The 13,338-nt window shown below is 42.2% G+C and overlaps 2 protein-coding genes across 5 annotated transcripts in view; both read left to right on the forward strand.

Moving 5' to 3' along the window:
- The first annotated feature begins 61 nt into the window (after positions 1–61).
- Positions 62–5,896, forward strand: ddx47 (DEAD (Asp-Glu-Ala-Asp) box polypeptide 47). Its single transcript, XM_051387947.1, has 12 exons — positions 62–230; positions 451–544; positions 1,227–1,415; positions 1,505–1,576; positions 1,949–2,067; positions 2,241–2,312; positions 2,431–2,547; positions 2,671–2,817; positions 3,696–3,833; positions 3,930–4,000; positions 4,239–4,368; positions 5,507–5,896. Exons 1-12 carry the CDS (start codon positions 102–104, stop codon positions 5,687–5,689), a joined length of 1,461 nt encoding a protein of 486 aa, XP_051243907.1. The 5' UTR covers positions 62–101; the 3' UTR covers positions 5,690–5,896.
- A 776-nt stretch (positions 5,897–6,672) lies between these two features.
- Positions 6,673–13,338, forward strand: part of LOC127356306 (myosin-10) — a 52,616-nt gene continuing 45,950 nt past the window's right edge. For 2 of the 4 annotated variants that reach the window (XM_051387943.1, XM_051387944.1), the window contains exons 1-2: positions 6,673–6,971; positions 8,454–8,831. In XM_051387943.1, the coding sequence (XP_051243903.1) occupies positions 8,487–8,831 (345 nt within the window). In that variant the 5' untranslated portion in view covers positions 6,673–6,971; positions 8,454–8,486. The remainder of the gene's footprint in view (positions 6,972–8,453; positions 8,832–13,338) is intronic. The other 2 variants (XM_051387945.1, XM_051387946.1) reach the window with 1 other exon arrangement.

Raw genomic sequence — 13,338 nt, forward strand, 5'->3', positions numbered from 1 at the left:
ATAGGGACGTATTAAAAACAACAATTCCCGTCGTCCATTGCGGTCGACCTTGTTTCCGCATCTGCGCATTGCGGAGCTGACGACACGTTGGGGCGAAAAGCATGGCGGACGTTGAGGAAAGCGTGAAGCCAAACACAGAAGAAACAGTCGACGGATCGAGTAGTGATGATGATAACAGTGACGTTAATGGCGGCGAAGTAGATGAGACAGTGAAGACCTTCAAGGATTTGGTAGGTTTCTCTCAGAGGGAAGAAGAAGACGTTATACTAACAACATAAACAAGCAGCACTTTGAGCTAGCGAAAACTAAGCTAACGTCAGTTTCATCCTTATGTTTGTGGCATGAAATATACCCACTGTCTGACGATGTTTAAAGAGATGTTGTAAATTGGTATCAAACATTATCAGCAGCTGACTAAAGTCCCGTACCCGCTGTGTGTGCCGTCCACAGGGTGTTACTGAGGTTCTCTGTGAGGCTTGTGATCAGCTGGGATGGAAGACTCCAACAAAGATTCAGATAGAGGCTGTACCAGTGGCTCTGCAAGGTCAGTGGTTACAGTAAGTTTATTCTGTCAAACGCTTACTGATCACAGTGCCACGGTGTTCTTCTGTGCAGTGAGGGAGCATCCACACCTTTTACACAAGGGTTAAAGTAACAATACTGCAGTGTATGAGTACTCCAGTCCTGCATTCAAAATGTTATTGAAGTCACAGTTCAGTATTAGTTTAACATCATCAGCTATATGTGGTTAATGTCATTGTGCAGCAGAATGAGCTCTGTCAGTATTCCATTGTTTTTATTGTATTGTTGTATTGTTATTAAGCAGCATTTTAATGTTGTAGTGGGGATAATTCTACTTATTAATATACGTTTGGGTCGTTCAGTTGTCATACATAACAATTCATCACAGTTCATATGCTTATAGGTTTTTGTGATCAACAGTGTGCAGAATGTTTTTTCAAACCTACACAGCTCAACAAGGCTTTCCAGTTCAATAAATCCAATTATTTGAGGTTATTTAAATAATAATATAATATCTGCCAAATAAACGTGTGAGTAAAAGTACAGTATATCTGAAAGGTTATGGAGCAAGATTCGAAAGTTAAATAAAATGGAAATTCTCAAGTTATACTAAAGTGCAGTACTTAAACGTATGCAGTTATTTTCCTCCTCTGCTTTGTACACATAACTTCATTGAGAGCCGTCTGTATCTTCTTGAACTGCAGGGAGGGATGTCATTGGCCTGGCAGAGACTGGTTCAGGAAAGACGGGTGCCTTTGCTCTGCCCATCCTCCAGTCACTGCTGGCCTCGCCTCAGAGGCTCCATACCCTCGTCCTCACCCCTACCAGGGAGCTGGCATTTCAGATCTCTGAGCAGTTTGAGGCTCTGGGCTCCAGCATCGGTGTTAAGTGTGGTACGTGTCCATTACAGGTTCACTGGTTTGCGATGATGCAGATTACTTTCTATGGTTCTGTATCTGAAACCTGTCTGTTTCTGTTGCAGCGGTCATAGTTGGAGGAATCGACATGATGTCCCAGTCCTTGGTGCTGGCAAAAAAACCACACATTGTTATTGGTAAGACCATAAGTAAAACAAACAGATTTTTTTCATGGTCTTCTGCATGTGTGTATATTAGCTTGTGCTGGACAGATGTTGTGTTGGTTGTCTTCAGTATGAATTTGTCTCATTTATATCTTTTCATTGATTATTTTTTTCAAATAATGTCCATTACTCAAGTTACCCATACTCCACTCATACTGTATAACCCTATGTAATGTGATCAGCATCCAAAGCAAGCAAAAGTATCCTTTTTGTTTTGAAATTAGCAATGTTGGGTCACTAGTGGGAAAAGTAATACATGTGAAACAATGAATTACATTTCCCCTTATAAGAAAACGTTCAATGTAAACAACTGCTAATTTTATCATGAATGTGATGTGTTTACAGCCACACCTGGTCGGTTGATAGACCACATGGAGAACACAAAGGGCTTCTCCCTACGAGCTCTGAAGTACCTGGTCATGGACGAGGCAGATAGAATCCTCAACATGGACTTTGAGACCGAGGTTAGAAACTCTTAATAATTAATGCTTTCATTCAGTGCAGCAGTTCCCCCCATACGTTGAGCTTCATTTTGTAATATTCTTTGCAACTTTATATGAAGAAATATAATCATATGGAAATATTCCTTCATTTTACTTTGAACTAAAATAAGTGCATGTTTTCTTTCTTTTGCCAGGTGGATAAAATCTTGAAGGTGATTCCCAGAGACAGACGCACCTACTTGTTCTCTGCCACCATGACCAAAAAGGTAGATGATATTCCTGCTTTGTTCTGTGTTACTGGTTGCTAGACACCAGAGCATTACACCACTCGTAGACCCTGTAAAGTGTTTCTCTCGCCCTGACATTCTTTCATCTCGTTCACAGGTCCAGAAACTCCAGAGAGCAGCTCTGAAAGATCCTGTGAAGTGTGCGGTATCCACCAAATACTCTACAGTAGACAAACTGCAGCAATACTATGTCTTCATACCATCGAAGTACAAGGTAGGGCACACTGAAATGCACATTTGAATGTCTGAATCGGTTCATCCTGTGTTTTCACAATACAACGTCACTCTGTGATGGTATTTATAGAAAGTATATTGAAGTGTGTTTGTTTTGTGGCAGGACTGCTACCTGGTGTCCATCCTGAACGAGCTAGCTGGGAACTCATTTATAATTTTCTGCAGTACGTGTAACAATGCCCAGCGGGTGGCGCTGTTGTTAAGGAACCTTGGCATCACTGCTATCCCTCTTCATGGCCAGATGAGTCAGGTAGAGCTACAACACTCAAGCTGTTCAAACACACACTTAAAAAATAAAAAACATTTGTTCTCTGTGAACTTAGCGTCAGAAATTAGCTTTGACAATGATGTAATACACTCCACTGTAATGGTTTGATGACTGAAGGACAGTAGTATCTATTTGCTTGTTCCCTTTCTCTCTTCATATGCCATATGCTATTTATAAAATAGATAATACTGGTTCATAATGTTCATAAGACATAAGTCATTATAGTGCAATAAACAACACTTTTTGTTTTAGAGCTGAAACAATTAATTAATTAGTCAATCAACAGAAAATGTAACTTTTTTGATAGTTGATTTTGAAGTAATTTTTTAAAGTAAAAATGACAAAAATAGTTTTCCATGATAGAAAAGGAATATATTTGGATTTTGGACATTGAATCATACCTAATAATACATTTTAAGATGTTGCTATGAAAATGAGTGGTTGATTAATTGATAATGAAAATACTTTCACTGTTAGGAACAACATTATTTTGTCACTGTCCATTGTCAGATTGTTTACTATAAGCAAGCATATAGAGATCTTTCCATTTTCAGTCAGTTTTCACTGTTGCTTTACTGATGATGGTAAACACCAATCGTTTACTCATCCTTGTTTCAGCCGTTGTGTTAATGTCATAGTTTTGGCGCCATTTGAGCTGGAAGAACAGCACCCTCTTGTGGTTTTGTGCCATACAGCAATACAACTTTTTCCCCCACCAAACCTGACATACTCATGTACTGTAATTATAATCACATTGTTTAGAGGATGTAGGAGGCATTTCCATCAAGGCTTAAATGCCTCTCTGGTGTCTCTTTTTCGCTGTCTATTTAATGTCTTATTCACTCTCTTTTGTTGGTCAGAATAAACGTCTCGGAGCGCTAAACAAGTTCAAGTCCAAGTCTCGATCGGTGCTGCTGGCGACCGATGTGGCATCCAGAGGATTGGACATTCCTCATGTGGACTGCGTCATCAACTACGACATCCCCACTCACTCCAAGGTACCTTGGTGCAGAAATTCACATTGATGATTTATTTGATTATTTAATTAGTGTGATACGATTTGAATGTATCTTTTGGTCGGTCTGCCCTCATAGGATTACATCCATAGAGTCGGACGAACAGCCAGAGCAGGACGGTCTGGGAAATCCATCACGTTTGTCACTCAGTAAGAACTGCCTGTTTCTCACCAGTAACCACACATTATCTTTAATGTCTTGATATTTGATTGGATAAGGTTTTCTTTAAATCATTCTGGCTTTATTATTAAACTGCTGATACTTTTTGATTCATTTTAAACACTGCTTGTCTGCTGCCTGTTTTTATCACGTGTTGCTGTTGATGCTTTTAAGTAAAAAGGTGAACATGAGTTGACAGCAATACACTGACTTATTCTGTTATCTTAGATATGATGTGGAGCTTTTCCAGCGAATCGAAAGCCTGATTGGGAAGAAACTTCCTGCCTTCCCTACCCAGGAAGAGGAAGTGATGATGTTGGTGGAAAGGGTGAGCGAGGCCCAGAGATTTGCCAGGCTGGTAAGTTATATTTGTTTTCTGTCCACTTAATTTAAAGGTCCTTTCAAACAGACAAAACAAATATTGTGAATTGTTAGGAATAGAATAAATAATAAATTCTTCATCTCACAACCTGTTTACCAGCTGAATAAGAGGTCTATGGGTAGAAAGGTATAGATGTGGCATGCATTGCAACAAGGGGGTGGTGGATGATGGGATGGAGATAAATGTAGTAAGTAATGGAGTAAAGTATTTCTGTTCTTACTCTGTTGTAAAACTGTGACTCTAAACCAGGGGAACTTATACCACTTGGGGATAGGAAAACTTTTTTTATTCTGATTTATAAAAACTATATCCATATAGTGACACCTAAACACCTAAACACCACATGTTGTTATTGAGAGTGCGTGGAAACTAGTTAGCAAGGTAGCATAGAAATCAAAACAGTTATCTAGTTGTAAGGGATAAATGTTTATAATAGATAACTAAACATAATAAACAGACCCTTCAGATAGTTAATTAAAATAAATGGATGATAATGGTATAAATAGTTGGTTAAAAGTAATATATACATTGCAAAGGAGATACAATAGCTAAAAGTGTTGGATAAACAGGTTAAATAGTTTACTAAAAGTAGTGGATAAATGGTTGGAACATCTACTTCTGCCAGTAGTGGTACAAAGGCAAAAGATATTCTCACAATATCCACTTTTCTATTGTTAATCATGTTAAAAACATCCAGTTCAAAGTCAGTAGAGGTGAGCATATATATTCTCTCAGTGACCGCTAGTGACAACTCAAGATAGACAAGAGAGGAGATGAGACGCAGAAAAGGGCCACAATCTGTAGTCGAACCCATGGCCGCTGCAGCCAGGTACATGGGCCCCCAGCTATAACAGGTGAGTTAACAGGGTGCCCAATATTCCTATATTTTATGAGGACCCGCTGGAACCCCCTTTAGGGCCACTGGTGGTCCCTGGGCACCTGATTGAGAACCACTACATTAAAGGGATCATCTGACAGGACTGTGGGGCTACATCTGGAGAAAATGTTTGGCAACCACTGTGTCAAAGAAAGGTGGATGTCAGATCTAGATTGTACACTGAAAAAAAATTCTCCCACTCAATGTTAAGTTGAGAAAATGTCTCGTCTTCCTCAGGAAATGAAGGAGCAAGGTGAGAAAAGGAAAAGGCCCAAAAGAGGAGATGGAGACGAGGATGACACAGAACAAGCAAGTGGAGTGAGGAAGAAAGTGAAAGGAGGACCAGGAGGTGGAGGAGGAGGAGGAGGAGGTGGAGGGATGAAGAAGAGGGGTGGAGCAGCCTGGAGGGGAGGACGCTGAAACCTCCCAACATTAACAGACTGTACATAACCACAACATACAAATGTCTCTCTCCTTTTTTTTGATGTTACAACTTGATTATGACAACAGCGTGTTTTCCAGTGTTTAGTACGGAAGCAAACTATTTAATTACAGAAAAGATGCCTTTTCCTGCTCTTCTGTGAGATTTTTCCATTCGTAATAAAAGATGCCACAGTAAAACCCAAAGCTTGTGTTTGTGGTAGAGTGATGTATGATTGCGTGAGTTTTGTGGAGCATAAAAGGCTGCTGTTGTCGCTTTTAGACACCAGAGGGCAGTGTTTCAGTTTACAGCAGGGGAATGGGAGTGATGACTTAATGTATGACCTCTGAGTGGGATAAAGTTGGATGTCTTTGTATGAAAGCAGATTTCAGATTCTCTGTTTTGATTGTTTGTTTTTTTTTTAATTCCCTTTAATGCACAAACTTAGCACCATTTACCAGCCTGATGCTGCTAATATTTGTAAGTGGTTGGTAGATTTGCTTTACTCACCAACCAAAAAGACAATGGCGATCTATTGAGTGGCTAATAAACATCTGACCATCCACTAGCCATTTGGCCAGTGGACAAAAAAAGGTTAATGTTGCACATTCTGATAAGATTGAAGACCTGTGAGATACCAGAAGGTAACAGATTGTTCAACAGTCATCATGCAAGTTACTTGGAGGCAACAGTTGCAATATCAATATTATTTTTCATGCATGTTATTGATTTGCAGCAAACTTTGGGGTTGGTTCATTCCAGCCAATGATGGAAAGGGAGGGGAGGGAAGAGCGCAAAGCGAGAGCCCAATTGTGTCTGGGCTTCATCCAGTGGGTGTGTGCAATGCATAGATATTTGGGGGATAGATTTAAAAATAGACTTTAACATCGCACAATATCATAATATCCTGATAAAATACTCACCAACGTGTGTGTTCCTGAATTAAAACAGAGTATGACAGCCATCGGCTCCACGCAACCCACATTTCTGCCCAGGTGAATCATCCCAGAGCGGTGTCACAGTGTGCTGTATTGATCTGCACGGTCACTCTCTATGTGGAGCACAGTCCATCGTAGGCGGGAGCAGCAGCGGTCAGGTCTGCTCGGTTTAGGAGGGGCCCCAGTGTAGAGGCAGCGCTGTGCCTGTGGTGCATACCAAAGCCCAAATACATGCCTGCATTTCAATTGTGTGTAGCAGCCAGTTGCATACAGGGTCGCATCAGGGGGACATCGGACAGCTCGGTGAACAGGATCAGACTGCTGCTTCGCTGACTTACGCCAGGTGAGTTACTTATTACTGACCGCGAGGACAGGGATGAGGGAGCGCGTGTTAGTCAGTGTGGATGAACGGACCGGTCTCGAGGATGGAGGTCGCTCTGGAAACTTATATATATATATATTTACTATTATAGTCATTATTTGGTTAATGAGTTAAGTAAGAGCACACCTTTTAATGTGGGGCAGCCTACATTTCTGACCCCCTTTTTCACATAGACAGACGTTAATGAGGTAACACTAAAACTCAGACAACAGAGTAAGTGCTGTTTAATGTGAGTTGTGATAAGCTAGCTTTGTGGTTACAATGTTATTCGAGCTTCATGAAACTTACTACCCTCTCTGAAGCTAAAGTTAATTGTTTTTGTTTGTCCTATCTTGATAATAACTGGACTTTTAGCTTGCAGCGTTATTCATCATATGGTACATTCCGGCTACCTGAATTAACGTTATCTGCATTAGTGAGCTGTGTGAGCTGCGCAGGTTCATCGCCACAGATATTAGCCTAATATTTGTAAACAGGGACTTCACGTAAGCCGTAAGCCCCCCCCCCCCCCGCTCCTCCGTTCATCCTGTGCTTGTTGGGGACCCGCCAATGCACAGTCATCGTGTCTGTTGTATAAGCTCCATCTGTGTGGACAAGAGCAGGTTGTAACGTTGAATATTACCCGGCCGACGGGGATGTGTGGTACACTGAATTATCTTCTGTACTGCAGGCATTCCCCAGACGCAGGGGGGGACTAGCAATGTGCCATTAGCGACGTCGCTCCGTCCGGTTTGATGGGCTGTGAGAGCTGTGTAACCTACGCAGTATGCGCTATTGTGCAGACCCATTCAGCGAGGAGTCGTGCAGACCTTCAGACCCACACTGAAACCTGGTTTTAAAATGTGATTCCACTTTTAAATCGTGCCACCATTCAGCGTTAGTCCTGATCTGAACTGGTGACATGCGTCCTCACTGTGCTCTGTGTGTGTTACTTGGTTATACCACATATGAGTGCAGATCTATTTCCATTCATTGCTTCTGTCACACAGAATGATCTGACTGTGATATCCAGATTACATAAGCTGCAGTTTTAGTTCAAATGTGTGACAAACAGCATTATAAGGAGTTACTGTAGTGCTGCAGAGATACCCTGCCCAAAAAGTCTTGTTCTCCAGATGTAAGAAAACATGTTTGTTTGGTACAGATGCCAACAAATGTCCCATCATCATGATTTCAATTGTTTTTTTAATTGAACATTAAAATTGTGACGCAAAAAAGAGTATTCCCACTAATTGTGATGCATATTACAATTATAATATCTGTCAAAATAATCACTATATGATTTTTTTGTACCACATCATGTAGTCCCAATAATTATATATAGTTATAAAAGGAAATAAGTGCAAATATTAGTAATTAGTGACTGTTACAGAGTTTTAGGGACACATGAGGTGTGTATTTTGTCTCTAATATTACCAATCCCTGCACCCCTGTTTCTTCTAGGTGGCCACGTTGCTCTGGTAAACCCCGGGTAAGATGTCTCATCGGAGTGGGCAAGAGGACCCAGAGCGGTACCTGTTTGTGGACCGGGCTGTAGTTTACAACCCGGCCACACAGGCCGACTGGACAGCCAAGAAACTAGTGTGGGTCCCCTCGGAACGCCATGGCTTTGAGGCGGCCAGCATCCGGGAGGAGCGTGGTGAGGAGGTGCTGGTGGAACTGGCCGAGAACGGTAAGAAGGTGGTGATCAACAAGGATGACATCCAGAAGATGAACCCGCCCAAGTTCAGCAAGGTGGAAGACATGGCCGAACTCACCTGCCTGAATGAGGCGTCCGTGTTGCACAACCTAAAGGACCGCTACTACTCGGGACTCATATACGTGAGTGACTTAGACCTGGAGCCTTCAGAGATTGTATGTGTTTTTGTAACAGTGTATACTTTCCACAGTGGGGGATGATTAACCTTAAAACTCACAGATCCCCTGGGTCTCCCACTTATAGATTGAATTTCACCCCTAGTTCTGATAATTGTGAAATGATAGGCAGCATTTCTGCACGCTCGTCTTAACTTTTAGCCATCTGTCTTTTGCCCTTTTATGTGAAAGTAAGATCTGATATGTATCTGTGTTTGTTTGGGCACAGAGAGGGCATTGAGCTTTTTGCTGTTCTGAATGAATCCTGACCACACACCAATGTTTGCACACAGTATGAGTGACAGATCTTGCTAGTCTTTTAACCATTGCCAGACCTTTACCTCCATTGGATCTTCTCTCCTTAGTGCCCCTGGGTTACTGATTGTTACCTCCCCCCATGGTTTCTCTCTCACCTCAGCCAGAGGCAGGCCTGTTCCATAAACACTACTGGTTTCAGTTTGTTTGTCCTGCTCTGTGCTCCTACTGGTGATCACAGAGATGTTTTGACCTCTCTCTCTCGTCTGTGGCAGCCGAACTGAGTAAAACTAAACACATTTGCCCAAAAAAGGAACAAGGAATGATTTTGTCACCTTGTCTTCAACTCCATCCAAACGGACCAGTGTTTTTTAAATGCATTCAACTTGTAGAGTAGTTTGGAAAAGCTCTGGTATCTGTGGTCAAAAATCTAATCCAGAACAAACACATGTTTAAATTTACCTGTGTCACTACGGTCAGTTAAGCGATTTTCTTGTCTAATCTCTTCATTATATCTTAGACTTCTGAATTTATCACAACCATAGTTTGTAGGGGTCTGTATCACTGCAGTGCCACTGTCCCTATAATCCAGTTACAGCTACAGACAGAGCTGCTGTGTGATGTTCTAGTTGTGATCTTGACCCATTTAGTGACGTAGTTTTCCAGGATTAGAATGTGGGTTGTTTATCACCTGAGAGACTCCGGTTCGGGGACTGCAGGGGGAATTGTTGCACTTATAATTTATCCTCCTCACCACACATCATGATGAAACATCGCCATATTATCAATTTCCCATATGCTTTGAATTGACATGCCAGTCCCCCAGTTTCCTCCTGGGCTCCTCTTCATTTTCTCTCTCATACCATAGTGTCATTGTTTCTACTTTTTTGTGGTTCAGAATTGGCTTTGGATCTTGTTAATTTGCCCCTCGGCCAAGAGAAATTGGAAACATGTGTCTGACTGCGTTGGTTTTTCTATCAGGAAGAGAAGTTTCCCATTCAGCTCGCTCTCAGAAGACGAAACCCCCTCTATGTTCTGAACTTTTCTCAGTGTGTTTGACTTACCCCCCAGAGCTCAGCTACGTCTACTGCAGACATAATATAATGCCTCCCCCAGGCTGTGTTTGTAGTTTTGGCTATTGGGAAGACTTCCATATCTGAATCGTAGTATGATCAGCATAGATCTGCCAGAGTCTGCTAGAAATTGAGCGAAGCAGCAGTCGGATCCCGGTTTTACTGGGCGTGCATGCTGTAGTCCATAGTTCACTTCACTTTCAGATATTAAAGGAGCATTTAAAAAAAGAAAAACTGGTTAATTTCAACATAGACAAGGAGGTTTGTTGTCATTTTTAATCAAAATCACACAATTTTACTGGGCAGCAACGGAAACCTGAAGGCTACCACAACATTTTTAGGCTTCTGGTCCATAGACCATGACTCACTTATGCTGGCCCCTTCTGTGGCCCTTTGCCCATCTGACGGCTCCATCCGTGTGAAGTCACACAGCCTGTTTAGCCAACTCATTTATTGTAGCAGCTTGCTATCCGTGAGGTGGTGAGTCACAGGCTAACCGCTATGCTACACACTAGGCTACACGACCACACTGGCGAGGCTACAAGCAGGCCTTTGTGTCGTTAGATAAGCCTCAGCTGTCAGAAAGCTTCAGCATTCTTCCATGGCAAAAAGATCGTCCGTCTGTCTGTCTCCTGCCGCCCACTTCAGCACTGCTGCTGCTCAATGTCCGTCCTATCTTCACCAACTCTACTCCCTTTCCCACACTCTCTCTGCTTCTCTCCTCTTCCCAGCCTCACTCGTCCTGAACTTAAATACATGGACTGTATGTCTTTTTTTCCTCCATCTTTCTTACATCTTCACTTTTTTGGCACTTTGAATATTTCTGCCATTCAGATGCTAGATGTATACAAGCCAAATCATGTCCCATTTTCCTCCTCAAAGCTTGTTTATTTTTTAATGCTGCAGGGAAACAGGTAAAGCAGCCTAGAAAACAAAAATGAAAACAAAAATGCACCGTCATTCTCATTCTCATATTCCTGTGCAGAGAGACAGTTTTTACATGTACAAACAGTAGCATGAATCATTACTACTATTAGTATGAACTGAATATAGAATACCATCAAGTCATACTGCATTGTTCACAGACTGCAGTATAAGTTTAAAGTCAATGGCCACCCTGCTCTAAAATTCAGTGAGCAAGAATTTCCAACTTATTAGAGCTGCGGAGAAGCAGAAGGTGTCCTGCTGCTGTCGGTGTGATTTGATACTATGCGTCTCAGTGTATTGATCATATTTCAGAAGCCTAGGCTGAAGTATTTGCAAGCTTTATTATGAAATCACTAGGGTGAAGCGCTGTCAGGGGAATGGTCAAGGTCTCCTGTACTCCACACAGATCAATGGCACCAAGGCTGCCTCTGCACTCAGAGTGCCCTCTTCTCCAGCCTCTGCAATGGAGAAGGGCCTTTCCACGTAGGCACGCTGCCTGACTGATCAGAGGTGGCAGATGGGGTCGGCTGTTGTGTCTGCTGTTGGCTGTATGTTGCTCAGCTGTTACTAGGCCACGGCATCCCCTCCCCTGGATCTGATTTCACTGTGGAAATATCACCTTCTCTTTCCTGGACTGGGCCGCCAGACATGTTGGTTTGGCAGGCGGTGTTGATTCAGCCGTGTGCACTGCTAGCTGACGACAGTAGTAGCCAATGTTTTTTATACTGCAAGGATCCTGCAAGGTTTTTTTTTTTTTTTACAATAATTGCAATTAAGTGCAACAACATGCATGAAAAAGTACTTCTCCTCTTTTTGATGTTGAGGCCTTTTTGTTTAATTGGTCAAAGAGATGATTGGGGGATTAACAAGGGAGCTTTAACTTTTACTTTAAATAAAAGCCGCAGCCAAATTCAGCTAATGTTGTTGTTTTTATTGATCACATTATGTTTCCCATAGCAAACCCTGATGCAGCATTTTGGATCTGTTCAAGAGGAGACTAAATTAAATATTTAAATTAAGATTAAATATTTGCTATATAGACATGATGCAGCAAATTACAATGCCCCCTTTAACCCTTGAGCTGCCTGGGACTGTCCACGTTGAACCTGCAGTCCAGGTGTCTCTCTGCGGCCTCGTCAGCTGCTTCAGTGCTGCATGTCACAGAACCCAAGAGGACAGAACAGACCCCCTATTTATAGCAGCTCCTGTTTTCAGATAAGGGGGAATTCATTTTTCATTAGCCTCGAAAAAGGAGAGTGGAGAGTTAGAATTTCAGCAGGCCACTGTCTCTATCTCTTTCTCTCTCTCTCTCTCTCTCTCTCTCTCTCTCTCTCTCTCACTGAGCTCTCTCCTCCCCTCAGGTTGGGAGCAATTTACAGGAAGGCTGAGAACACTTCACTGTTTGTTATACCTCTGTTTCTCAACTGGTAGTCCTGTCAGCTGTGCCAGTGCACCACTCCTCATTTCTGCCTGCCTCTCTCCCCTTCCCCACCTTCTTTTTCCTACCCCTTCCTCCCTTTTTTGTTCGATATCAGCAGTACAGAGCATCAGTTCCTCAGTGCTGACTGAGGGCCCTAACTGAGCTGTTATGTAACGGCTGCAGTCTGCACAGTACAGCTCTCTGGGGACCCTTTCTGGACCTATGACTGCTGATTCACTCATGGCATGGTGCCTCATTTGTCCTTGGATGTAGTTTTAATTATGAAGCAAATGTCACAATATTTTATGCTTTGATCACTGTAAGATCACTGTAGGACATCGTTTTTCTAAACATTACATCTTTGGTTATTGGCTGTATTGTATTATCAGGAGTAACAGTAGAGGATAACTGAATAAACAGCTCTTGAAACAGTTAAAGCTCTTTAAAACAGAGGCTCAGTCATTTATTACAGACAGCAGTCTGTAGAAAACATGGGCTTTTTTATGAACTCCTAGGGCCATGCTGAGACTACTCCTGAAAAGAATTTTAACTTCATCACAAAATGTTTTACAGATCATGCGTCTAGTTTTTTCCTTTCCTGTACTCCTGATTTTTTTTTTGTAAACAAAATGTCACTGCAGAGTGTACGTATGGTCTCAGAAGTAGGCCAAACAAACAAACAAACATGTCTGTCACTCTGACCTTGAAGCCAGCAGGGAGCCAGCTGCCTCTGATCCCCGTGGCCTCCAACCAGATAGACACGACTGCTTCGTAACATCCATCAAGCATGTGTCTGGAT

The sequence above is a fragment of the Dicentrarchus labrax genome, unplaced genomic scaffold (assembly GCF_905237075.1).
Source record: "Dicentrarchus labrax unplaced genomic scaffold, dlabrax2021, whole genome shotgun sequence".
Classification (NCBI taxonomy): domain Eukaryota; kingdom Metazoa; phylum Chordata; class Actinopteri; family Moronidae; genus Dicentrarchus; species Dicentrarchus labrax.